Source organism: Camelus dromedarius, chromosome 14, assembly GCF_036321535.1.
Source record: "Camelus dromedarius isolate mCamDro1 chromosome 14, mCamDro1.pat, whole genome shotgun sequence".
Lineage (NCBI taxonomy): Eukaryota > Metazoa > Chordata > Mammalia > Artiodactyla > Camelidae > Camelus > Camelus dromedarius.
The window spans coordinates 64,268,713-64,294,670 of NC_087449.1; the positions used below are offsets into that span (position 1 = coordinate 64,268,713).

Genomic DNA, 25,958 nt, shown 5'->3' on the forward strand with positions numbered 1-25,958 from the left:
ATCAGCAACTTACGCCCTGATCACTCAGCAGCCATCAACATCAAGACAAGACCCTCCACCAGCAAAAAGATTACAATTCACTGAAGGCGCAGATGATGGCCAGCATTTTTTTTAGCAATGAAGTATTTTTTAATTAAAGGCATGTACACTGTTTTTTCAGACATAATGCTTCGCACATTTAATAAACCATAATGTAATATAAACATAACTTTTATATGCACTTGGAAAAACAACAACAACAACAAAAAACCTGGGTGACTTGCTTTATAGTGATATTTGCTTTTATTGCAGCAATCTGGCAATGAACCTGCAATATCTCCGAGGTATGCCTGTATGCATGTCTGCTTCTTTTCCTGCTCTGAATCTACTTTAAAACAAAGAAAAGGAACATGGAGTGGATTCTTGGGGTTTCAACTCAAAGTAATGAAAACAATTCCGTAAATAGACAAAATACACTAAAGAAAAACAAATGTTAATAAAACTTTAAGAGCATAAATGAAATATGAAAGTACAATAAAAATAATTGCAAGTGAACACTGAATCAGATCAGATGACGTCTATTTCCCTTTCAGTCTGCTCCAAAGGTGGGGGAGGGCAATGCTAAAAAATACAGGGGTAAAAATACGTTGTACAAAAATTCAAAAACGAAAAATCTAAAAAGGATTACAAAGAAGACTCTCAAACATCAAGTACTGTGACAGAGTTTAAAGACTACAAATTTGGCATAAGGTACCAAATGGATAATTTCACTTCCAAAATCAGCACACAAACAGACCACCTTCATGTCCTAACAGCCCTCCAGCCAGACTTGCTCACTTTTAATGTCCAGGCCATTAAAGAGCCATCGCGCACACTCGTCCCATCTGCTCCTCTCTGAACTCTACTACCCACCTCCTGCCTCTGATTTCACTTCTTCAGGTCTTATCCCAAACACCACTCTCAAATGACAGGTCCCCCCAATGTTTTATGACCTCAGTAACACACGATTCCATCATTCCTACGATTTACGTTTATGAGACTGTCTGTTTCACCCACCAGACTGTAAACCCCTGAGGGCAGGAACGATGTCTGGTTTTGCTAGCCATTGTCTGCAGAGGGCCTGGTATATTTATTGAATAAATACACTCTGTAAATATCTGGTGAGTGATTGAACATCTGTGTATATAAGTGCATGAGAAACTGATTTGTCCTCTAAGTAGAAGTGGAAGATTTTCCAGAAAAATGGGTTAAACCAGAGGTAGAGAAGTAAAGCCATTCAACTTTATATTAGGTTGATTTTTCAAAGCCACATTCATGATGGGTATTAACTATAATAGAACATGTTTAGATTCCTAACTATATTTAATTTGTAGAGTATTTTTATACTTAAAAATAGCTATTCAAAACAAGAACCCCTGTTTTTAATTACACCTGTGTGAGTGCAAATTAAAGATGAGCATCCCCTTTCTGCCCATGGCAGTGGCTACTCCGTAAGTGGAAGAATAGAGAGGATTTCTGTGGATCTCCCTTTCTAGATGAGAGAATTCTAGAATTCTACGGCAGTGGCGTGGGCATCGGCACTGTGACTACACAACTGCACAGTCAATAGACAGCTCCTCGTCCTACTGATAGAACATAGGCTTTGGCCCAAAATCAATTATTTGAGCTGTATAAAAGTTCCAAGGTTTTTGAAACTGGCATTTTTATAATTACTCGTCATTCTTGAGAGTCCTTGTACCTTGACCTAGCAGACTGAAGGAGAACAGGGATGAGAGAAGGGAAGATGTAAAGGACATATTAGCATAAAGTTCTGTGACGTTACATAAAAAGGGAAACAAATTCTGTCAACATAAAGGTAATAAAAGTCAGCATAATTATGATTCTAGTTACAGAAAGAGTATCAGTTCAGGTACTTAGGAGACTTTTAACCCAGAAGACTAGCTTACACACTTCACGTTTCATCCCAAATTATGACGGATGATCATAACATCCCAGCATGCCACAGAGAACAGCTAAAGGGACAAGCTCTTTTAGTTTGCATGTAAAAATTCACCAGAGGCAGCCAAGGCCATGAATCCTACAAAAGGAATTTCACAAAAAACTGGAAAATTTTATAAGTGTTTGCAGTCAAGTGCCAATAGGGGAAATCCAATTCCATGTATCACAAGAACAGCAAAGAAGCTACTCCTCTTACACAGAGAATGACCAGTACATAACTGGGTGACGCTGCATTAAATTGTTAGGTAAGAAATGCAGTCGAGGGTGAAAATAAAAGACTTATCCTTCACTCTAAATTGCCATGACTTCACCTCCTCTCCTAACACTTTTCTTGCAAAGCAAAGTCAGTTTTAAAACCTGGGAACCCAAAGAAATATTAAGGTCATTTCTTGAGCCACAGCTCCACAACTATTTTATTTGAAAATCAAAGTAGAGTTGATTGCTTTATATCTACACTTTAATCTGATATGATTAAAATGAATACAACTAGAGAGAAAATAATACATATTATTTTAAGGCAATGAATTTCCACATTAAGAGGGATTCTGACTTTTAAGTTTTTCATACAAATGCTTCTGAGTAGAACTCTTCATTTTGCTAGTGTGGATGACAGACTCTGAAAGGTAACAGGTATCTCTAAGGCTCTTTCTTTTTTTGCCTACCTAAGTCTTCATTTTACACTTAAGAACCTAAAAGGCCTCCGATTGAGCTGCTCATCGTAAGTTTGGTCAGTGTTCTTCCCACCATGTCACGCAGGAAGAAGCTGCCTGGTCCTCACGCGCCATGATGTACAACAAAAGTGAGCAGCATTAGAAGCACCACTGACACCAGAACTAAGCAGTTAATGGGTAGAAACTTGGTTCCAGCTTCTCACCCTCTTAGAAGACAAAGGAAATGGCTGAAGGACACACACAGCCATACAATTAGGAAAGCATTATGGTCCCATTATTTGCACACAGAACTACCTTTCTTAATTTTAATAAAACCAGCTTCTCTGAAATTGTAAGCATCTATCTATTTCTGGCAATACACCAGACAATGTTCATGGTAGTATAATCCCTTTATGTTTATTCACAGAAATGCTGAATAAATGCCCCTTCATTGTTGTAAAACCCCGAGACTGTCTAATCTTACAACCCATAGTCATAACTGAGGCTTTAATTTCTATCAAAAAGCTTTTCTTTTCCCCCTTCCCATAAAAGTGATCATTTTCTGTGTTGTTTATTTAGTTCTCACGAGGTAACCAACACCATACTATGAGCTAAGTTTTTAGAACTTATGTCCCTACTGGGTCAGGAGACTAACTGCACTTTAATTTTTAGGTAACTGGTGCTTAACCATTAACATTGATGTAATTTTCCTTATTTTTAAAGGGTTCAACAATATGTGGTTCTAATGCACTATTCAAAGTAAATTTAACACCTTAAAACCTAGACATACTTTCTTGTTAATCCAGTAAGTGCTGCACTGTTGAACTGGTAATTAAAATTACTTCAGCATGAAGACTGGATGTAGACAAAGACCCCAGTGTCAGGAACATGTGCGTCAGAGTTCTGCATCACTGACAGATGGGGCCAGAGACAATGCCTCAGTCTGGTAAATTAAACTTAACACAAAGCAGTTTCATGGAGCACTGAACAAATATCCATTGTTGATGGTGTCAACAGATAATTTTACAAGATTCATCATTATAATGCCTATAGGTAAAATTTCAGCAGAAGCCAAAGATCTATGAACATGGCCAAAGAAAGGCACCCCTTTTACTTAGACAGAGGAAACTTTCCATTCCTGATTCTTTTTTGGACCCACAGACTGAGCAGGAGATAACTTAACTCTATTCTTGATTCCACTTTTGTCCTCCTGACCCCTGCTGATGCCACGAATCCTCCAGCCTGACCCTGGACCTGCTCCGCTTTCCTTCTCATGTTATCCCAATGGTTCCTCACTCACATTCCTACAATGAGGAAACACTGGACCACAGTAAAATTCTTCGAGCCCACCCTGTAACACTTGACTCTTAGCTTTAATTACTTTCTCCTCTGGGGTTTCCTCCTTCAGAACAAAACTACTGGGCAATTTAAGACAAGGGATCCTCCACGGAGAGTCTTCACATGGTGCCATATGCTGAACCAAGAAGGCCAGGTACCTCACAAACGCTGCCTGAGAGCTCTCTCTAGCCAGATCAGCATGCCATGAATTGAACTGGCTAAAGCAAAATTGTCCAAAATTGCACAAGGAGCCTCTTTAGAGCAAGAGCTGGTCCCTTTTTGCCTTTCTCACTTTAACCTCACCAACCTTCCCACTAAAATGAACCATGGGGATCGGTCGTAAAACGGGTCATGCCCGTCACTGAAGAGATCTGATCCCTCCTCCGTCCCTGCGTCAGAGCCGGTGTCATCCACGAACGCCTCATCATCAAAATCCTCCATCTCATCTTGCTGCTCGTCAGCCAGCTCAGTGATGTCGGAATCGGCCGTGGAAAAAGTGGGGGAGGGTGTGCGGTCAGCAAGGCGCTCATTCACACAGCCGTGGAAAATGGGGGAGCTAGACACCAGGCAAGATGCCGATTGACACAGCCAAGGAGAGAGGAATAGTTGGTTAAATAGGAAGCTATAGATGCCACAGGACAGAACCCACTGGGGAATCAAAACAATACAAGCAAATGGAAAAGCAACAGGATAAAATAAGCACAAATCATCTAGTTCAGGTGAAAGGGAACAAGGACTGATCCTTCAAATAAGAAAAGGAAATACGTGAGTAGAATATCCCAGGTAAACACCATGCGGTTAAACATTTACATTCCCCAGTTCACAAAACAGATCAGCAGCCAGGTCTCTAAGGAGCCACTCAGTATCAGGTGAATAATAAGGTTAAATCTTTATTCCAATTCCCATGTCATCTCAGAGCAGAAGACGAAATGGATGAAATGGCACATGGCAAAGCAGGTACTGCCTCGCTTGGGTGAGACGTGTTTGGCCAACTCACCTCTTTAGAAACATTCTGTCATCAGAGCAGAGTGGAAAAGACTTAACTTCATTTCTACAAAATACTATGACTTCAGCTCCTCCTTTTAACCCTATTCCTTTAAAACTGTCAGAAAGTTTTCGCAATTAAAAAAAAAACTGAAATTCTGAAATCATTAAGGGGAAAACTTACATTTCTGTGCTTTTAAAATTCTAATCCTCTAAGAACGTGACTCAATATGGACTCACGGAGGCACTATTTGTTTTCATTAATGTTGAAAATAAAGAATACACAAGGAGGCTCAGGTGGACTACTAAGGTGTGCGATTAATTCACTCTTGGCAAAGACAAAAGTGAGACGAATTGCTTTAAAAAATAAAGTGACGACATATCAGATCATGGAGAGACTGTATTTGTGTAAGTTGTAAGTCATATTGTGATTTTAAACTGCAGGATGGGGGAGGGTACAGCTCAAGTCGTAGGGCTCATGCTTAGCATGTGTGAGGTCCTGGGTTCAATTCCCAGCACCTCCTCTAAGAATAAATAAATAAACAAACAAACATAATTACCTCCCCCAACCAGGGAAAAAAACATAAAATAACTAAACTATGCAGAATATAGACATAGGTTTTCTTTTAAATCTATTTTGGTCAACTGTAAGACATTTCGCGAATGACTTGAGAGGCAGGGAAGACTGTCAGTTATTCTAATTCAAAGTCCTGAGACTTCAAACAAATATGCACATTAGATAAAACTGAAGGGAAACATACCAAATGACACAGTGGCTGTCTATGAGTGGATAAAATTATAAATGGGGTGCAGGTGGGAGAAAATAGCCTAGTGGTACAGTGCCTGCCCAGCACGCACGAGGTCCTGGGTTCAGTCCCCAGCACCTTCACTAAAAAAAATTAATACAAACTTAATTATTTCCTCCCCTCCTCAAAAAAAATTATAAGTGGCGTTTCTTCATATTTTTTCTTTTAACTTTCTGTATTATCTGCTGAGGTTTTAAACAATTAAAATAAAACCATTCATTCTTTAAAAAGAAGACATCAATAAAATCATCACATACCTTCCTACAAGTTTGAACCAATGGAACCGATCATAAAACGGATCACTGCCAGTCATGGTGGCTTCACTCTCATCCTGGGCACTGGAGGCCATCTCACCTGCCCTGTCATACATCTCTCGCATCAAGTCCAGCCTCTGCCTGTGTCATGAACACAAAGTGCACTGGGTTAGTATCACAAGCCCACATCAAAACTTCATTTTGGAACTATCCTTCATGCAGGATTTTAAAAAGCTGCTCCCACCAACTAATGATATTAAAAAAGAATGTAGGTCAAAAGTACAGAAACCAAAATACTCAGGATTCAAAGTGTCTAAGTCTAGAGACAAGCCATCAAAAGTCCAGAGTGGCCACCCAACCTCTCCTCTACTGAGTTATAGGAGAAATGCAGTTCAATGGTGTATGGTATCTCAAATATGCTGAAACAGAAAATACCTCATTGTACTAAATGTAAAGGCTACATTGTAACTTTCCTATTTACTATTCATCATCATGAGATCCAGGACAGAAAAGATGAATAATTACTAGATCCAAGACAGAAATAGATATCATAAAATTAGAACAGTTAAAATGTAAGCGCATCTATGGTGGGTTAATTAATTTAATTTTCCCCCCACAAATCTGCGTGTCATCCTTGCACAGAGGCCATCCTAATCTTCTCTGTATCATTCCAATTTTAGTTTATGTGCTACCAAGTGAGCATTATGGAGGGTAAATTTAAATTTAAACATCTACAAGTGACAAAGGTGTTCAGAGTAGGATTCATTCACTGAGAAGAAAACGGATGTATAGCAATTATCACTGGCCAGCAACAGCATTCAGAAATACAGAAAAGCAAGCAACAGTGACATCACAGAGAGGAGAGTCTGAGGGAGCCCACTCGAGCAATTCATTATTATTTCCTAAATAAAACAATTGGCTGTAAGTATATCATTTTCATACTTCAGTTTCTCCAAAGACCAATAATGTGTTGCTCCGTTCTTCAGATCCTGGACTTCTACTGCCACCACCGTACGAGGGAAAGGCCTGTCTTCATGAGTTTTTTCCATCTCAGTGGGAAGTAGTTCAGGAGGCAAAGGGGAGTACAATGTGTCAGTCAGCAGAACAAACTGAAACTGTACCTGAGTGGAAAGAAGAAACCATCGACAAATGGCCTTTTTGTTTTCAGCAAGTAAGCTTCAGACAATATGATGATGCCCAATGGGGAAGAGGTCAAATAGTAGTATGTGCTCAACAGTTTGTGATTATATGAAAAAAACAGCCACTTGCCTATTAAATCATTTAGCTATTTACAGACTTTGTTTACCTAGCCTGGCACAGTGTTTTTACACAAACTAAAATCTCAATAAATCTATTTTGGTTGACTGAATGAAGACTTCCGTAGAGAACAAAAGGTGGACAAAGGAATGCATCTCTAGACTCTCACTAGTGAGGGAGGGTGGCCACGTGTTAAGGTCTTCCACTTTAAATTCAGATGGTTATAATTACTACTCTTTAAAGTGTTATAGGGTAAATGCTTTGCATTCATCATGTCATTTATAGCTTGGTACCACTCTCTATTTTTTTTTTTACCAACTATTAATGAAATGCTAGGTAAGAGAAAAGACACAGTCCCTGCCATCATGTAGTGTACTTGAAGAGGAAAATATCACAAAATGAGATGAGGTACCAAGATTATAAATGAAGAAGACATCTTATTCCCATTTTACAGAACCAGATATAGCCCTAGGAGAAGATGATTTTTCCCAAAGTCAGGCAGTCTGTGTCCCCACCTAATTCGCAATATTTCACCCCTTCCCCCGTGCCCCTCATGATCTTAGAAGTCAGGAGACCGTTACACAGTGGGACATAGAGAAGAATGAATCTAGGATGCGTGTGATGTTTTGGTAATAGTAATCACCATATATAGGCACTACTTCAGCACTTTACATGTGTTCACTCTCTCATCCCTCACAAAACCCCTGGGTGGCAGGCGCTGCTGCCAAGCCTATTTTGTAGATGAGGGAGTGGAGGCACAGGGCTATTAGGGTCAAACAACTATGAGAGCAGAGACTGGAACATAGCTGCCTGGATACAGAGTGCATGTGCTTGTCCACTACACAAAACTGCCTGTCAAACCCTAGAAGAGGAGAGGGTACACAGGACTTAGAGGTGTAAACTCAATGGCAGAAAACTAAAAGCGAATTGAGATCTTCAGAAACCCAAGATAAGTAGTTTTCTACTAATATGTTCCTCTAGCTTACAGTCTCCTCATTTGTAAAATAAGCTAGAAAACATGCTATTTTAAAAACTTCATGTGACAAATATTTAATTAGTACCTACTACGTCCCAGGCACATATATGGAATGAATGCATAAATAAAGCTATTTCATGGCAAAAAGCTGCTGAATTCACTAGAGGGAAAAATAAGCTCAATATGAGGACCACAAACCCCATCAGGCTCAGCTTCGCCTCCAGATGGCCCATGTTTCCACACCCTTCGTACCTTCTTCTTTAATTCCACACTGATGGCGTTGGCCTCCTTCAGGTAAACAGCATTGCCCCAGAGTAAGTCCCTTAATGAGGTAAACTGGTGAGACTTCCATTTCCGGAAGGCCCACTGGGCCAGCTCAAATTCCTGCTGTGTCCAAGGAACTGAAAGAGCAAACAAGTTGTATTTAATGGTGATCTCGTTCTATGTGGAAATTACATCTCTCCTCTACCTCCTCTCTTTTACCAAATTAAGGTATTTTCCAGTCTTTCTCCATTCTTTTGTTTTTTTAAAGATACAACTCTAATGTGTGGCTTATAACAAAGAAAAACTCCTAGTACATTGTACAACTTCAGATATATTTACTTTTCTTTTTAGTACAGGAAAAAGAAAGCCATATTTCACCCTAGATATTTAAAAATAAAGAATTTAGTACATAAATTAAGAGTTCCTTTAAAGTTAATTTGAAGCCTTGAGATTACTGAGAGTTTGGGCAGTGAAATGAAATGTGATGAATGTTCATACTACACTGTGAGGCAACAATTAAAATCCTAATTCAACTAAGAAATTCCGGAAAACTTAAGATAGAAATGATAAGCAATGTGATTAGTAATCTGCCAGAAATAGCTTTAATGTATGCTGATATATTCCAAAGCCCTCACCGGGAAATCCCTGACATAAGCCATAAGCCAGCAAATAAAACAAGAGTATCTTAGCAAATAAGCTCTATATTTACTTGCAACACATATATGAACTTCATATGTACAGTAATATAAGACAGTTTACGTAAATTGCCCAAGAGATTTGTATGAAGACTACACTCAGAGAGCTTGTGTTCTAAGGAAAGCCCCACTCCCACCTCCTAGAATATAGCCTGGACTCTCAGCATTGAGCATCTTTTAAATCAGCTTTAAATTGGCTCAATAAAATGTCAATAAATGGTAAGGCTGATCAACTATGATCAAATCCAGCTTTGATCACAGATAAAAATGATTAATTTGACAATACAGATCCAAAACATATACACAGGAAAGTTTCAGTCTCTAGATTTCACCTTCTTCCTCCTCCTCTTCCTCTTCAGTTGTTTCTGCAGCCAGGGATCGGGTCTCCACCTGCTTCTGCAAGGCCTGCAATTTACTCTCATAGTCCTGAATGAAAAGAAAGGAGATAACATGTAGGGGAGAGAGGAAATAAGAGGGAAGGAAAAGAGAAATGAAAGGAACTTGGGCAAAGTAGAGAAAGCAAAAGACAAAGAAAAGAGAAGGCAGAGTCAGGAAACAATAAAAAGAAAGACATACAGAAAAATGCTTTCGAAAAAAACTGTACAGCATGCAAGACAGTCTGTAATGGGTAAATGGTTTTAAAAAATCTTGTGTTCTGAGGAATTTAACTGCAGTCTCTCTTTCTACTCCCTCAGACTCAAGAGTTCTTTATTTGGGGATGTGGTAGAGGAAAGAGGGGTTTTGAAGGAAAAAAAATGCATGTGTTCCTAAATGTTAAAATACATTTAAATAGTATCTTTACACATCCAAGAATTCCAGAGAAAAACAACACTGGAAAAGATTAAATTCAACAGTATTGCCAAGAGTTCTAATTATCTAATTGTTTAGATGGGAAAAAAATTCAGACCATAGACTCCGAAGCTCCCTATGGATGAAATATTACTATCTTTGCAGCTGTAGGATGAATTTAGACCTCAGGTAACCAAAAGATCACAGCGCTATTAGGATCAAAATAATCTATATATTGCATTTAGTTATTTTAGTTATTCAATAAAGAAGCTTTTTTTAAAAATGTACTATTATAATACAAAATGTATTGTTATAATACAATCATATTTATCCTTCCTTTCTCATCTACTCAATGCAGTCTCAATGAGGGTGATATCACTCCTAAGAGGGCAAAAAAATGGTTCTTGGGGGATAAAAAAAAATTACTTTTTATGTATAAAGCACAAATAAACATACAGTATGTACACTGATATACTGTATATCTGAGGTATTAAAATTTTATGGTAAGGAGAGATTAGGGGGAAAATGTTCAAAAAGGTTTCTTGGCGTGTTAATGAAAAAAAAGTATGCATTTTTGGAAAATAAAACAAGTGAACAAAAGAGACCTTCACATAATAAAATACCAAATCACAGCATAAGGACAGCATTTTAAGGTACGCTATTGGGTTTCTTGCTTCTTTGGGAATGGCTCGGTTACAAGATGTTGATCATGAGACAGAGAGTCTAGGTATGACCACGTTCTGTTTTCAAACAGAGCTCTCCAAATCATGAATCAAATATTCCATGCATTACCACTGAAAGCTTCCCTAGCAAACTCCATTACAAAAGGCACTCCCAATGGCAATGCTAAGAAGGATGCAAATATTCTCCAAGCTCTAGCCATTTATCAGTTAGTCTCACAAAGGAAGCTCTCTCTCTTTAGTGGAGCTGGCAGTGACCAAAAGCCAGCAAAACAGCTTTTTAAAGACATCTAGACACAATTTTGGAAGACTGTGAACTGGGGTGGGGGCAGGGGAGAGAAAAATATAAACTAGCAGGTAAAAGACTTGGGAGACTTGGGCATCTTGCTCTTACTAGTCTTATAATTCTGGGAAAGCTAATCCTGTCTACATTTCACTTTTGTCATCTCCTTAAAATGAAGATTTTAGTATCTGACCTGCCTACCCAACAGCGCTGTAGGAAGGACCAAATGATGAATCACTAAAAATATATGTGAAAGTCCTCTTAAGTGGTAACATACTATCAAAATGACAGGCAGTGTTTTTAAAAAGTTTATTTTCTAGGTACACCTAGCCCCCATCTTGGTTTCTAAATACCATTCCCCACTAAAAGGAGGCGGAGCTCCTTGGGAAAACGACTGATTTCAGGTTTGGAGGAAGGAAAGTACAAGGTGACCCCAGAACATCTTGTCCCAGAAAGCAGAGTATTCAGACTGATGAGATCATTTCAGAGGGGCAAAGACTCCCACTGGCCAATAAATAACAATAACAGGAAAAGACTATATATAGCACATTGAGTATAAAAAGAATCTGTGAGTCCACAGTGATACTGAAAGGAGAGAAAAAGGGAAAGCCCTTCTTTACCAAAAAACAAAACAAAGGCAGTTAATAAATGCAGAGGGAATGACAATTAGGAAATCACTATATTGCAACCCCAGATATAGTAATTTAATCAGGCAAGGATCATTAATAAAGCTAAAACAATTCCATGAAAGGCAGATGGAAAATAGAATATTCACACAATCTGAAGTGCATACTAATGAGAAAGAGCTGGGAAATAATCGCATTAACTAAGTTTATTAAACTTTAACATTACTGGTAATAGGACAAATTGACACTTTATGTCCACTGATGTGAAGCAGTGTAAGTACACAATGTAATCTTTATAGCATTCTTTTTTTTTTTCTTTTTACAGAGGGGAGGTAATTAGGTTTATTTGTTTACTTTTTCAATGAAGGTACCAGGGATTGAACCCAGGGCCTCCTGCATGCTAAGCATGTGCTCTACCACTGAGCTATACCCTTTCCTTCCGGATCTTTATAGCATTCTTAACAAAAATGTTTAACTTAAACCTAATCTTGAAGAAACAATCAGACAAATTAGAATGTGGCCTAGACTCTTCAAAAATACCAGTGTAACAAAAGATAAAAGAAACATCAGAACCAAATGCAATAAATTTTGACTGGATCTTGGACTAAAAAGATGGCACACACACTTCTAACATTTATATTTTTTAGACAATTAAGGAAACTTAAAAATGGACTGTATATTATGTGATATTGAATCAGTATTAAATTTTTGGATGGGATAATGTTATTAAGAAACTCCTTGATTTTAGGAGATACACACGTATTTAGTGGTAAACTGACATGATATCTGCAACTTACTTTCAAATGATTCAGAAAGAGTATATAAATACGGGCATACAAAGGTTCATTGTACTATTTTTTCAAAATAAGAGGTTGGGGGAGGGTCTCTAAAAAACCTATGGATTATACAGAATTCTTTCAGCAAAAAGAGAAAGACTGCTGGTTCATCTAAAAATCATCAGGTGGAAAAAATGTTAATATTTTATTTGAGAATTTTTTTGATTTTTCATTTTCCCCCAATTTTTTAATTGTAGTAATATACACATAAAATTTACCATCTTAACCATTTTTAAGTATACAGTTCAGTGGAGTGAAATATGTTCATAATGTTATGCAATATCACCACTATCCATTCTCCAGAACACTTCATCTTGTAAAACTGAAACTCTTCATCCATTAAACAGTAACTCTCCACCCCACTCCCACCCCCTGGCAACCACCATTCTTTCTACCTCTACTTTCTGTCTCTACAATTTTGACTGCTTTAGGTATCTCATATAAATGGAATCATACAATTGTGACTTTTTGTGACTGGTTTATTTTTGAGAATTACCTCAAAAATAGATTTAACAAGCTGGTCAAACTACCAATGAAAATAAAATCCTCAGACTCTAACAGTTAAGGATAAGAGTGACTCTCCCTAAAGGCTGTGGTTGTGACTTAGTGGCCATAAAGCTGACATAAACATATTTCCCATAACTCTATGGACCTAAAATTTTAACTGCACTCTGACCAGGGAAAACTTCTATAAGTAGTTGGTAGTCCAAATACCAACACCAATTCTTGAACTGGCCTCCTCTTCCCCAGATCAGGCTGCATGTGAGCTTCCAACAAGGACATTTTGCATGTTACCAGAAAAACTCTAAGTACTGGATTTTCCTACAACAAACAGAGAGATTCAGATACTACTGCTCTATTGATTTCACGATGAAAACTAGGATAATTATGGAAAGCACCCTAAAAAATAACGTATTTATCAGTAGCCTTTTGTGTTTATAGGAAGTCCCAACTAGTTGAATATATGCTCCATATTTAAGAAGGAGGCACTGCCCTGGCTGTTCCCTCTTATGTCTCTCCAACCCCACCATCCTTGTTTTTAAGTTTACTTTGTGCCAGGAACTGATTTTCAGTCATCCCCATAATCCTGTGAAGATGCTACTGAAAGAAAGAAAGAAAGAAAGAAAGAAAGGAAGAAAGGAAGAAAGGAAGAAAGGAAGAAAGGAAGAAAGGAAGAAAGGAAGAAAGAAAGAAAGAAAGAAAGAAAGAAAGAAAGAAAGAAAGAAAGAAAGAAAGAAAGAAAGAAAGAGGCTTAAGAAATGAAATAACTTTCCAAAGATTAGAATTAGCAAGTAGTAGCAATAGAATATGAACCCAGGCAACTGGGCTCAGAGCATGCTTTTTTTTTCTTCTTTAAACCACTATCCATCCATTCATACCTTCTTCACTCCTACTATGTACTAGATATCTAGCCAGGAATACAGTGGTCAATAAGACAAAAGTCTCACCAGCGAGGGAGAGATGATAAACAGTAAACAGACACAGAATGCACTACAGAGAGAAGTACTATGAAGAAAGATAAAGAAAGGCAGCTATCAGGGGTTAACAGAGAGAAGAGAGGAGTGGAGAGGAGGAAGACTTTTAGATTAGGTGATGGGGAAAGCCCTCCCTGTACAGATAACATTTTATCAGAGATCTAAGCATGCACACCAAGATCTTTGCTGGGGGTTGTTTATTCCAGTCAAATACAACGAACCGCAACCACAAAGGTCCTGGATGGAAAGGGGCTTGGTGTGTTTAAGCAAGAAAACCTTTGTGGGTGGACTGGAGAAGTGAGAAGGGTCGGAGATACAGTTGAGAAGACAGATAGGAACTGGGTGATGGACAGCCTTATAGGCCATAGGAAGGACTGTGGATTTTATTCTATGAAAAGCCACTGGGTGGTTTAGAGCTGCGAAGAACTATATAGTTTAGCACATGTTTTAAAAACAATACTCTCCATGGAGAATAGCCTGGAGGCTTGGAAGTAAGGCTAGCAGTCATGAAGGTGTTGCAGCAATTTCTAGGGAGATGGCAGTGCCCTGGTCCAGGGTATGAGCAGCAAAGCTGATTTTAAAAAAAAGAATGAATCTGGGATAAGTTTTACAGGCAGAGGAAATGTGACTTACAGGTGATGTGATCATGGAGTGTGAAGGGAAAAAAAGGGGAACTGATGATCACTCTTGGATTTTTGGCCCGAGCTAGCTGTTCTGGCTTAGATAGTTTAAACATGAGATGCCAGTTAGCTCTCTGCATGCCAGGCTGGAGTTGTGTCAGCGTCTAGAGGTCACGAAGAAGGTCCAGGCTGGAGAGAGCACATCTGTGAGTCAGTATAGAGGGAGGCAGGGCAGTGGTTTGCAGACAGACAGCCTGCCTAAGACTGGACCTGGCTCCCCACTTAGCAGCTGTGTGACTATGGGAAGTATGTAAAATGGGAATAACAATACCTACTTCACAGAACAGAGGTATTGTGAGAATTCAGTGAGCTAATACATGTAAAATGTTTACTGGCCCAAGTACAGTTGACCCTTGAACAATGCAGGGATTAGGGGCACAGACCCTCTGCGCAGTTGAAAATGTGAGTGTAACCTTACAGTGGACCCTTGATTTCCGAGGTTCCATATTCGCAGATTCGACCAACAGCAGATCATGCAGTACTGCGGTACCTACTCACTGGAAAAAAATCCACATAAAAGTAGACCCGCACAGTTCAAACCTGGGTCGTTCAAGGGTCTACTGTAAATACTCTACACACACAAGGTGTTGTGTTCGCCATCATGTGTGTCAACAGGGAAGGTGAAGCCACAGAAATGCATGCGATCACCTGGGGGAATGAACAGATAAGGAAACAGCCAATGTCTGTGGCCACAGAGACCATGAAGGAGCAGGCAGTGAGGCTGGAGGAAAATTAAAAGTCAAGAGAATGAAGTGTTCCAAGAAGTAAAGAGCAGGCAACCAGTGTCAAATGCTAGACAGATTTAGTAAGATGAAGACTGAGAAAACACCCTGGATTTGTCATTGTCGAGATCTCTGGTCACCCTGGTAAGAGTGGCTTCAGTGATGAAGTGGGAACAAGGTCTGACCACAGTGAGTTCAAGTAAGAACGGGAAGAGGAAACGAGAAAAAGAAGGTGGACAACTGGGAAACAGTATAGAAAACTCTCTCAAGGAGTATTTCTAGAAAAAGGAACAGAAATGGAGTGGCAGGTCACAGAGAACACAGAACTCTTTTGATACTGGTGAAATAAAGACATGCTTGTATGCTAACAGGAACAGTGCAGAAGGAGAAAACCTATGCTGTAAAAGAGAAGAAGTAAGTGTACAGTAAGTCCTTCAGAAGGCAGCATGAAGGGAAAAAGGGCAGGGCTAAGACGGGAGTATGGACAGCTCTTCCACCAGTGATAGCAAAGGCCAAGTACGAGTTTGGATGCATGATGGATACACGCAGACCCAGAACTGGGAAGAAAAGGAAGTTTTCTTCTGATTGCTTCTTTTTCTCCAAATGACAATCATCAGCTGAAAGCAAGGAAGAGCCTCCTTTCATTCACTGAGGTGCCTGGCTGTACATTTTCAGAGCACCTGGGCTTTTCCCCCCAACAGCATTTGTCACAGATATCCTGTATAACCACTGGTGTGACCGTCTGTCTAATGGCCATCTCCTCCACAACTTGGGGAACTTCACAAGGCCAGGGATCTGTCATTCACCATTGAATCACCAGCAGCTGGCACCTGTCTGTCTTCTAGGCCAGACACACAGTCATGTATTGATCTTCTAGTTAATCGTTCTCAAAAGTGAGAGACCACTTTCTAGATCAAGGGTGGGCAAATCTGTGGGCCAAATCCAGGCCTCTGTCTGTCTTAAAAAACACAGGAGTCTTGTCGAAACGTAGCCACCATGTCCACTCTTTTGCATACTGTCTATGGCTGCTTTTCTGCTACAACAGCAGAGCTGAGTAGTTTCCATAGAGACCATGAGGCCCACAAAGTCTAAAATATTTACAAGCTGGCCCTTTACAGAAAAAGTCTGCCAATCCCTGTTCCAGACAGTGGTTTTCAAAGGTGGATGCTGATCCAACAGCATCAGCATCACTTGGGAACTTAGAAACGCAAATGATCAGACCCCACCCACGACCTCCTGAATCAGAAACTCTGAGGGGTGGGCCCAGCATTCTATATTCTCACAAGCCCCTCCGGGGAGTCTGACGCACACTACGGTTTGAGGCCCACTCTTCTGGGTGATGTGTACAGATGAACAGTGAAGAAAATAAGACAGGCAAGGTGCTTATTCTAGGTGAGTTTACATTCTCATGGAAGGACCTAATAAGTGCATAGGTAACTACACGTTATCATTATTATTAGAACAGTGTGAGTCGTCCTGGGATAGGCTGGGGCAGGAAAAGGGGACATGAGCACTGATCTGGAAGAAGAGTTAAGTGTAATGAGAAAGGACTCCAGTCTTAAGGAAGTGCAAAAGCCCAGAGGTAGGAACAAACTTGGCAAAAGTCCAAAGTGCTTGCAGTGAGAGAATGTTTAGAGATGAAGTCAGAGAGGCAGGCAAGAAGCCAAAACATGAGAAGCCTTGGAGGCTACGATAAGAGATTCCAATTTTAAGATGCGATGAGAAGCCACTGGAGGCCACTAGCACTATGTGACTTTTGTTTTTAAAAGATGCTGGTTGCTATGTGGACAGTGGAGTACAGGGGTCAAGAATAGAAGTGAAGAGACAAGTTAGGAGGCTACATATAGCACAACAGGTGAGAGATGAGGGAGCCACAACTATGGCATCTCTGGGGAGGTGGCATTTAAGGTAAAATCAATGTCACAATTCTGGGTTTTCTGGTTAGGCTGTTTTTGACATTAGAAGTTTGGCTCCTTTTGCTAACACTGTCTTTCTCTTTTAATGGCAGATTATAATTGGCAAGCAAGTGCCGGAAGGGAGATGTCCACACTCCAGTTCTTGTCAACACCTTAATTTACTCACCACCAGCAGCACCATGCAGACAGAGTCTCAGATCTGTGCCTCCAGGGGTCCCACAACACCTATTCTCAGACCTGCACAGCTCCTATTTGCTCCCAGTCTCTCAGTCCTGTCTTGGTCTCATTTACTTTACTTTCCAAACATGAACCATGCAAGAGCCTTCATCACCTTGTATACAAACAGGGCTTATCCCATCGATGAACTGATTTGTTAATTCTACCTCCAAATAATCTATCAGAGTCATTCCTTCTCTCTTTTCTCCTTGCCTCTGTTTCTCATTTAGTTCAGACAGCAACTTCCCAACTAGAGATCTGGGCTCTGAATTTGCCCCCTTCCAACCCAAATTGGCTATTTCTAAAAGGTGAATCTAATAATGCAATCTCCCAGTTTAATATATTCCATAACACTCAAGATAAAATCCCAACTCCTCAGCATGCCACGATCTGGCCCTTGTCCTCCTGGGTCCCCTCATCTCTTACCACTACCTAACACACAGCTGGTGTTCTGACCACCCCTGAGTTACTCACAGTTTCCTGGACCTGACATGGTCCCTCCCTTCCCTTCTCATTCTTCACTGGGATAAAACTGCAGTTGTTACTTTGGGACTCTGCTCTTGGCTCAGCGCTTCCTCTTTCAAAAGCCTTTTCTCACTCTCTCCACACTCACCCTGTGCACACAACTATCACTGAACATATTAAACTGCATTGGAATCGTCTGTGTTGTCCTAGAAATGATCAGGTCTTGGCCACTTTTCCACCAGTTTCTCCAATAGCAGAGAAATACAAAGTACCTGAATGGAAAGGGTATGAAGCTTGAAGCAAACCAATCCAAGCATAACATTTCCCTCAAGTCTCAAATTTCATATTAAAAGCTCATGGTGGGAAAAAGAACTCATGTAGTTTTGTATTCTACTCCATTATGTATGATTATGTTGTTTTTCAACATAAGAAATAATGTTATGTCCAAATGTTCAGTAAGACTGACGGTTCAACTCCAGAAAAATCTTCTGCTGTGTCCTGTTTCACCTCTAGCACATCACCAATACTCTGAGTAGAGAAAAACAGTGGTTAAAGGGAAAAAGAAAGCTAAACAGAGTTACTCAAAGCTTTTTAGAAATTTCATTTCTACCCATATGAAGGGAAATATACCATTTCATTTCAAGAAAACCTCAAATCAAAATTATACAATAAAAAAAAAAAACCCAGAAAATACACCTTAACATAAACTCAAAGAAATCAGAAAGGGATATATGATATCCTCATTCATTTTATACTTCAAAAGTTTTCATGTAAGTAAAAATGTAGCATAAAATACGGGTTAAAGATCTCATTTAAGATAGAATTCTGATAAACAGAAAAGAGTAACAGCAAAAACTCTAAATGAATCAAGTTCATGTACAAATATTTTTTAAAAGATTTGCTTTGCAACCAAATCTTTTAAATCTTTCTTCAGATGAAGAAGCAATAAATAAAAGTCAAGACCAAGTTTAATCAGCATCACTGTTTCACTTTCCCCTCCTCCCAAATCAGAGAGAAATCACACTCTTAAAAGATAATTTCAGTTTTTATTGAATGAGGACTTTATTTTTTAACGTTACAAACTAACTCTCCCTTTCTGAAAAGGTAGATCTTACACTCAAAGACAATCTTCAAGCATTATTTTTAAAGAAACTGGGGGAGAAATCCATAGTTCATTAACAAGAAGATTCACAACTTCTTTTTACAGTAATGATGGGAGGAAACCAATACATTTCACAACCTACAGTGGTTCAAACTAAGAATCTAGAGCAGATTTTTAAACCTCAGAAAGATGACATAAAGTGGACAATTATGAAAACTGCTCATTATACAGAATCTGGCTCTAACAGTAGAGAACAAATGCTTGCTTTGCCCTGCGCCTAAGAAGGCATCTTCATTAAGCTACGCCAGGCCACAGCAGCTTCCCCTCCTCCCAGCCTTTTGAACAAATCATTAAGGCAAGTCTACAAAGGACCAGTAAGGCACAGGGGTATAGCAGCTGACTGCAGGAAAACTACGTAACCTCCTATAGTCTGATAGCCTTTCATGCAGACATTGGTGTGGCAAACTGTGTTTTTTGTCCTATTTTGTTTTGTTCTTTTTTCAGCATCAACCTGCCCCTAAAGCACAAGAGGTAACTTCAAGTCACTTCAAGTCACTTCAATGAAATAAACAATTCCCATTCATTGCATTTCCAGTGAAAAGAGAACCAATTTGAAGCATAAGAAAGAATTAGAAGCAAAAATAAAGGAAAAGCCCTTTGGTTTAGACTTAGTAGATAAACAAAATGTCTTTAACTCTCCAAAGAATACCATGGTATATGGTTTGGTTTGTGAAACTGTACCAATTAATTAAGACTCCACTTCCATTACTGTCATACCATTATATAATTTGAATAGCACAAAGTTAAAAAAAATTTCACTATGATAACAGCAAGGCATACTTCAAAAATATAATAGTGGTTTATTGGTGACCATTTCCCTTTGGTCTTGCAGTATTTAAGCTTAGGGACAGATACGGGCAAATTTAAAAAACAAAGCAATATACCAACAGGCTATACTAATCACAAAAGCATGGTGTTAGTCACTTCTTTAGTGAGAGTCAATTAAGTAATTTCATTCACATAGTTTTTTCCCAATAAAGCAAGTGCTATGAAACACATGAAGAGACATATATCACAATCAAGCAAACCTGGGTTCATTTCTTTCTGGTCACCTGAAATTACAGGCGATTTTAGTTATCTAAATAGTTCGGCAGTCTGAGGGCACCTGGATCAGCAGGTGAAGCACGAACACAAACCAATTCTTTGGAATATCGGTGTGGGTCCAGTGCTTACCACAACCCACATTTGTAAATGAAAATATTGTATTTCTTTTCATTCTATAGTGTCTCCTGCTCACCAGAAGAAACTCACTTCTATTGTTTTGTGTGAAAAGGAGGTACCAGTCCATAATGAGATTAAAAGGCCACCATAAAAATGAAAATATTTAGGTCTATTTTATGTAATCTCAAGTTGGGGAAATGAGAGCCCACTTTTGCTACAGAGTTGAAAACTGAGTTAGTAGTAGTAGCAGTATTAGAAAATGAGTTTTTTGCAAGGAACAAATAGTTAACTGAACTGTTTAAGGAGAATAAAGAAGGACAAATGGGGTTTACACAAGATGCATTGAAGTGACTGATGTGAAGTAGCCTACAAAGTATATTCAGACCACTTGGTGCAGGAGATTGTCACCTCAATTAAGTCAACTCATTACAAACATCATTCAGTGAACCCACTACAGACACCACCCATGTTTAATCTGTCATAAAACTTCAGTTAAAGATTAGGACTGCTCTAGCTATGAAAGCAAAAAAAGCCCCCAAAGTTAACTGGAAGCAATTTTCTGTGCATTACGAAAGCATTTTCATAGAAGCAAAGAAAAAATACTACGATTAAAAATACTGTTCTAATAAAGCATAGTACCCACACGCAAAGGAAAAAAAGAAACCCATATAATCACAATCTTTAAGGCTTCCTTGAACGTTAATTGCTATCGTGGCTGTAATTTTTCACACCATCTGGAAGACAAGTGTTTGACAGGTGACTTAGTGTGACTTAGGAATCTTCAACAACATGAAGTCAGGCAATCTCACAGGCATCTCTGGCTCTTCATACCGCCTCTTAAAAAAGTTTCTGACAAGTTCAAGAGATGAGAAAGGATGTAGAAAACTATTCTTTTTTTCCTCCCCATCAAAATCCATCCTTTTTAGTGGATTCTCCAGTGAGGCAAACTGAGACCACAACATAGTAAAGTGAGGTATTGACACAATAAATGTTCATCAGGACTTCTCTTTCGTTGTTTGAGTATCTGTGAGCATTACTGCTGTTGACCAAAGAATAGTCTATTATACATCATTTCCTTTATTCTAAACCAAAGTTAACTTATTTCACCATTTCATCATCTACTGAAAATAAGCAGCATACAGCCTAATGCTGTAGCCTTCTTCCCATGTCCGAGCTCTTCCCTCTCCACCAAAAAACCTCCCTCTAAACTTATATATACTGCTCAAAGCATCATACAAGTATCCTGTTGGTATTTCTGTTGGCATGATTTTGGTGAATAATTCAGTGTCTCTGTGTGTATTTGTGTGAGAAATAATACGTTAAACTTCAAAATGCAAACCACAAACAGAAATCCAGATAGGTGCCAATTTAAAGATTTCAGTATTATGACAAAACTCATACATATACTGATGCATTCAAAAGGAAAAAAAAAAACCCTACTGAATCAGTTCTATGTAAAATATAGAAGAGTAAGAAGATGTGGAAGTTCCACGGAAGATGCAAAGCTGTGTACTCTAAAGTATGTCAAGATACTTAGTTCTGGTTTATGAAAATTCCAATTATACTTAAAGAAAGAAACAGACACGGGTAAGAAATTCAAAGCTGTGTCCACACAGTTGCATGATATTATTTTTAAACTAATGTCTAACATTTATGGGGAAATAATAGACATTTAATTCTACAAATCAAATTCCCCTGTTAAATGTCTGCATAAACCAAGAGGTGGGTCTTTCTGGGTATCAGACAAATTTATAAGCATTATAAAAACATAACAAACTTACACCAAAACAAGACCAGTCTGTGTAAGTAAGTATATTATCTAGGCACCAAGAAAAGTGTAAAGTTTCAGAAAATTAAGGGAGGTCTCAGTGGTTTGTCCGCAATTCCAGAAACTGCCCACTTATGGTATACAAACAAAAGGAAGGTGTTGAAACATTTACCAGTGTTTTATGTTTTAACAATATTAAAATCAGTTAATATTTGTAGGAACGCAACATTAAAATTATAACGTAAATACTAGGAACTCAAGGCCAAGGCTAGAAGCAACCCAAATCATGAGCTACTAATGCCTGTTTCCTCCACCAAGATTTCAAGTTTGTCCAGTACTTTATACTGTGGTTTCTCGACCAGCTTTGAGATTGGGTGCAGAGAACTGTCGCCTCATTCTCGGAGGTGTCACAAACTGGCTACAGTGGTTGGGTTTGTCAGTCTGCTTCTGACAGGAGCTGGCTGCACTGCCCTCTACCTGACCTCCAGTGTTATAATTACAGTAAGACTGACGATGCTGATGAATATGGCGCTTTGCCTGGAAAGTCTGCAGGTCAGCAGTGGGGTGACTACTGTGGGAGTTTAATGATTCTGACGAAGCAGATGCCTGACAGCGCGTACTTTTCGGTTGGCCGTTATTGAGAGAATTGCTTCTCCAGCGTAACTGAGGTGGCTGTTGTTGATTATTAATATGCTGCTTGCTAACTTGAATGTGATCTTGACTTCGAATGCCCTGAGAGCCCCACGGCAACTGGGGATCCTTAGAAGCTGCCCTACTCCCCTTTTCTTGGCTCTCCTCCTTATTTCCTTTCCTTGCATCTTCGTCTTTCGGAATTCTAAGCTCTATAACCTCATCCTCTGTTATGATGATATGCGTCCCGGGACTCCAAGAGTTTCTATGTTTGGGGTTGCTCTTAAAGGGGAACCGGGGCTTCCGGTTCTCAGGAGGGATGAATCTATGAGGTACATTCTGCCGACGAAGCTGCTTTGCTATCTCTTGCTGCTGCAGGTTCCTGAACCGAATTTGCTCTTGCCTCATCCAGCGCAGACGTCCACGTCTAAAAGCTGGATCCCCATTCATCAGCTGGGAAACACGCTCTTCCTTCCCAAGTTCTCCACTTTCTCCTTTACTTACGTCATTCTCAGACTTGCTACTGGCACCAGCACCAACAGGTTCCTTTGCTTTGTGGTTTCCTTGGGTTTTCTGTTCCTGAGACCCAATCAGTGGCAAGACTTTCTCCATTTTGAGCATTTTATTTCTTAAGACTTTTATCTCCTCATCTTTCATGTTATTTTGCTTTTTAACTTCTTGTAAAATATCTTCCAGCTTATCTATATGAACCTTGAGATCATCTACATCAGTTCCACCTTTACTACTAGCCATCATGTCGTCAATCTTCTCATCCCCCACACCAACAGTGTCCCAGACATCCCTAGCCACTGCCCGCCAGGAGTCCCGCTCATTGGGATCTTTCTTCCCATACATAGCACAAAGCTCTTTCATCTTAACAATGGCCAAGGCTTCAATCTCCTGCCGACTGTGCCTAAAGTCGTTGAGAGCAACCTCATAGCATATCTCTTTCACAGCCTGAATCTTAAGATCTGAGATGGTGACCCACTTGGAATCTTTACTCAGGCGCCTTCTTTGGGGGATCTGATACATTTTAATTGGTTCTCGTTTCTTCCCACTGCTGGGGAGGCCACATTTTTTAACAATGGTTTGCAACTTGCTGGGAGGTAGCTTTTCTCTCAGAGAAGTAATCAGTTTCCAGCTCTCTTCACAGGACCTCTTGTCAGAATCGTCCCCGCTATCAGAATCCGCGTCCTTTGGAAAAACAAAATCAAAAAATGGCCCCAAAATAACCAAAATTAAAATGTAAAAAAGGAAAATCAAATCGAAGAAAAAGCAAGCAAAAAAGCTCTAACCAAATTTAAAAACAAAACCAAAAAAAACAAAAAACAACAAAAAAACACAAAAAAACCCCAAAAAACCCCTAAATGTTGTGCAAGTCTATTAAGACGTATGCTTATTTACTATTGTAGATTATTATTAATAAAGATTTGCTTTTGCTTTTGCTTTAAGTAATATTAATCCAAATCTCCACTTTCTGGCTTAAGTAATGAAATCTGCAATCAAATTTCTTAGAAGGACTGAATTAGTGAGAAACAGTCTCTCACTGTAAGGTCCCATGAAGTTATTAACAAAATGGTGTGAAATAACATCTCCACTTATCTCAAGAAAATGAAGTAAAACCTACACCCCATATATGCTAACACCCATGCAGTCACTTCCCACATTTGCCTTGGTTATTGCTGTTGCTTCTTCCAGAAACTCTTTCCCCCATGAGTGAGCACAGATGCCATACAAGATGTGACGAGCAGGCGGATTAACAAAGGTTAGTAATGCTGTAGGATGCCACGTTTTGTTTAGCTTTACTAAAAAGAGCAGCCCTAGAAAAAAGTTAGAAGATGAGAAAGTAGAAAAAGAAGCAGTCAAACAGGGATTATGTTAAAAATGCTAAGAATCCCTATTAGCAAACCATGTAAGATTCTTATCAACCAAGTTGTTTTCTTCTAGAAGACAAGAAGGTTTTGAACTAGTCTTTCCATGAGCATATAATGGATTTGCTACTCCTTGTGTCATGTCAAATTGATTCATTTCATTTGTACAATTAAAGTTTGTTATCCAGAGAACAACAAAGCATAAAAAAGGATCTTTATAGTGGGTCTGCTATTTTGTTTTCCACACACTTAAATTAATAAATACCTCACCTCCAAAACTTTAGGAAACAAATCTCCAGAACACATACTAAGCTAGGCAAATATACTTTCATTAAACATCATTCCAAATTCCCTAAATAATATTTTAATAAATACAACTTAGAGATGTGTTCTGTTTAAGAAAAATGGTATTTCTAGCGATTTGAGGACTATTATTTTAAGTTGACATCTCTTAACTAGAGACATATAAAACACAAAGATTATATTCTGCTTATGTAAAATGGATCCAATTTAAAATGCTATCTCTAACTCTCTGACTCTCCAGATATTTTTGCACCATTAATTCTTTCACAAAAAACTTTAGTTAGGCCTAAAACAGCCTGACTTCACAACTAAGTAGTTTCAACGGGCTATCTGGATAATAATCGTTAACTAACACAAGCAAATCTTGCTCACATGAGTCTAAATGAAAGCGGAGTAGGATTTAGTACTCCCTGTGATGAACAGGATTAAGTAAAAAGTTCTATTCAGGAACTACGAGTTCTTGGGAAAAGAAACCACTCACCAGAAGAGTAGTTCAAGATAGTCTAGAAAACAAAAATATTCTTACTTAATGGTCTCTTCTACTTGGCTGTAATTATCAAAATTATCTCTAGCAAAGGGTTTAAAAAAAAAAGAATTGTAACTGATAGATAGCATCATGCTTTCTAGACCAAAGATTTCTAAGTACAGTTACTTTCTAGGGAACAAAAAAATAATCTCTAACAATAATAATAATAATTTGGCCCCTGAATTTGGAGATGCTAGTATTAATCTGTATTATTTATATTGGTCTGTAAATGGATATTAAACCATTTATAATACCTTCCTATTTGAAAATTTAGCAACAAAAAGCAGATAAAGCTAAATTTACAGATTCTACACTATTTTTCCTTTTTTTAGTTTAAAAAATCTTAAGTGATAAAATATAATCATAAGTGAAAAAGATGACATTAATAAACAATAGAGAAAAAAGTTATGTCTGACTCCTAAAAAGGTTTTCTTGCAAATACGTATAAACTGAGTTTTACAGAATACAAATTCTCTCTGATTCTTCCTACATAGTTAATTACCACTTTTTTTTTCCTGGTTTCTTTTCTTTTCCTTTACAAGCTGCTTAATGATGAAATGAATACTACCTAATTCAGGAAATAACAAATATTCTAATCACTGCTTTAATATACTTAAGTGACAAAAGTTATGCCTTTAAACTCTAAAA

At 38.7% G+C, this 25,958-nt stretch overlaps 1 protein-coding gene and 1 non-coding gene across 15 annotated transcripts in view; both read right to left on the minus strand.

The window, feature by feature from the left end:
• The window catches only part of KIF1B (kinesin family member 1B), a 139,750-nt gene that overhangs the window by 39,944 nt on the left and 73,848 nt on the right, over nucleotides 1-25,958 (minus strand). For 10 of the 14 annotated variants that reach the window (XR_010383980.1, XR_010383979.1, XM_064494066.1 and 7 more), the window contains 5 exons: nucleotides 9,534-9,627; nucleotides 8,495-8,643; nucleotides 6,952-7,130; nucleotides 6,013-6,150; nucleotides 4,273-4,521 (listed from right to left, as the gene is read on the minus strand). Coding sequence is in view for 12 of the 14 variants with exons in the window: in XM_064494066.1 (XP_064350136.1) it covers nucleotides 4,273-4,521; nucleotides 6,013-6,150; nucleotides 6,952-7,130; nucleotides 8,495-8,643; nucleotides 9,534-9,627 (809 nt within the window). In the remaining 2 variants the exon portion in view is untranslated. Of the gene's footprint in view, nucleotides 1-4,272; nucleotides 4,522-6,012; nucleotides 6,151-6,951; nucleotides 7,131-8,494; nucleotides 8,644-9,533; nucleotides 9,628-18,915; nucleotides 23,805-25,958 lie in introns of those variants that run through there. The other 4 variants (XM_031464035.2, XM_031464033.2, XM_064494069.1 and 1 more) reach the window with 2 other exon arrangements.
• On the minus strand, nucleotides 6,607-6,712 carry LOC116157007 (U6 spliceosomal RNA). The gene has a single exon (XR_004140972.1). It is a non-coding gene; the product is annotated as a U6 spliceosomal RNA (small nuclear RNA).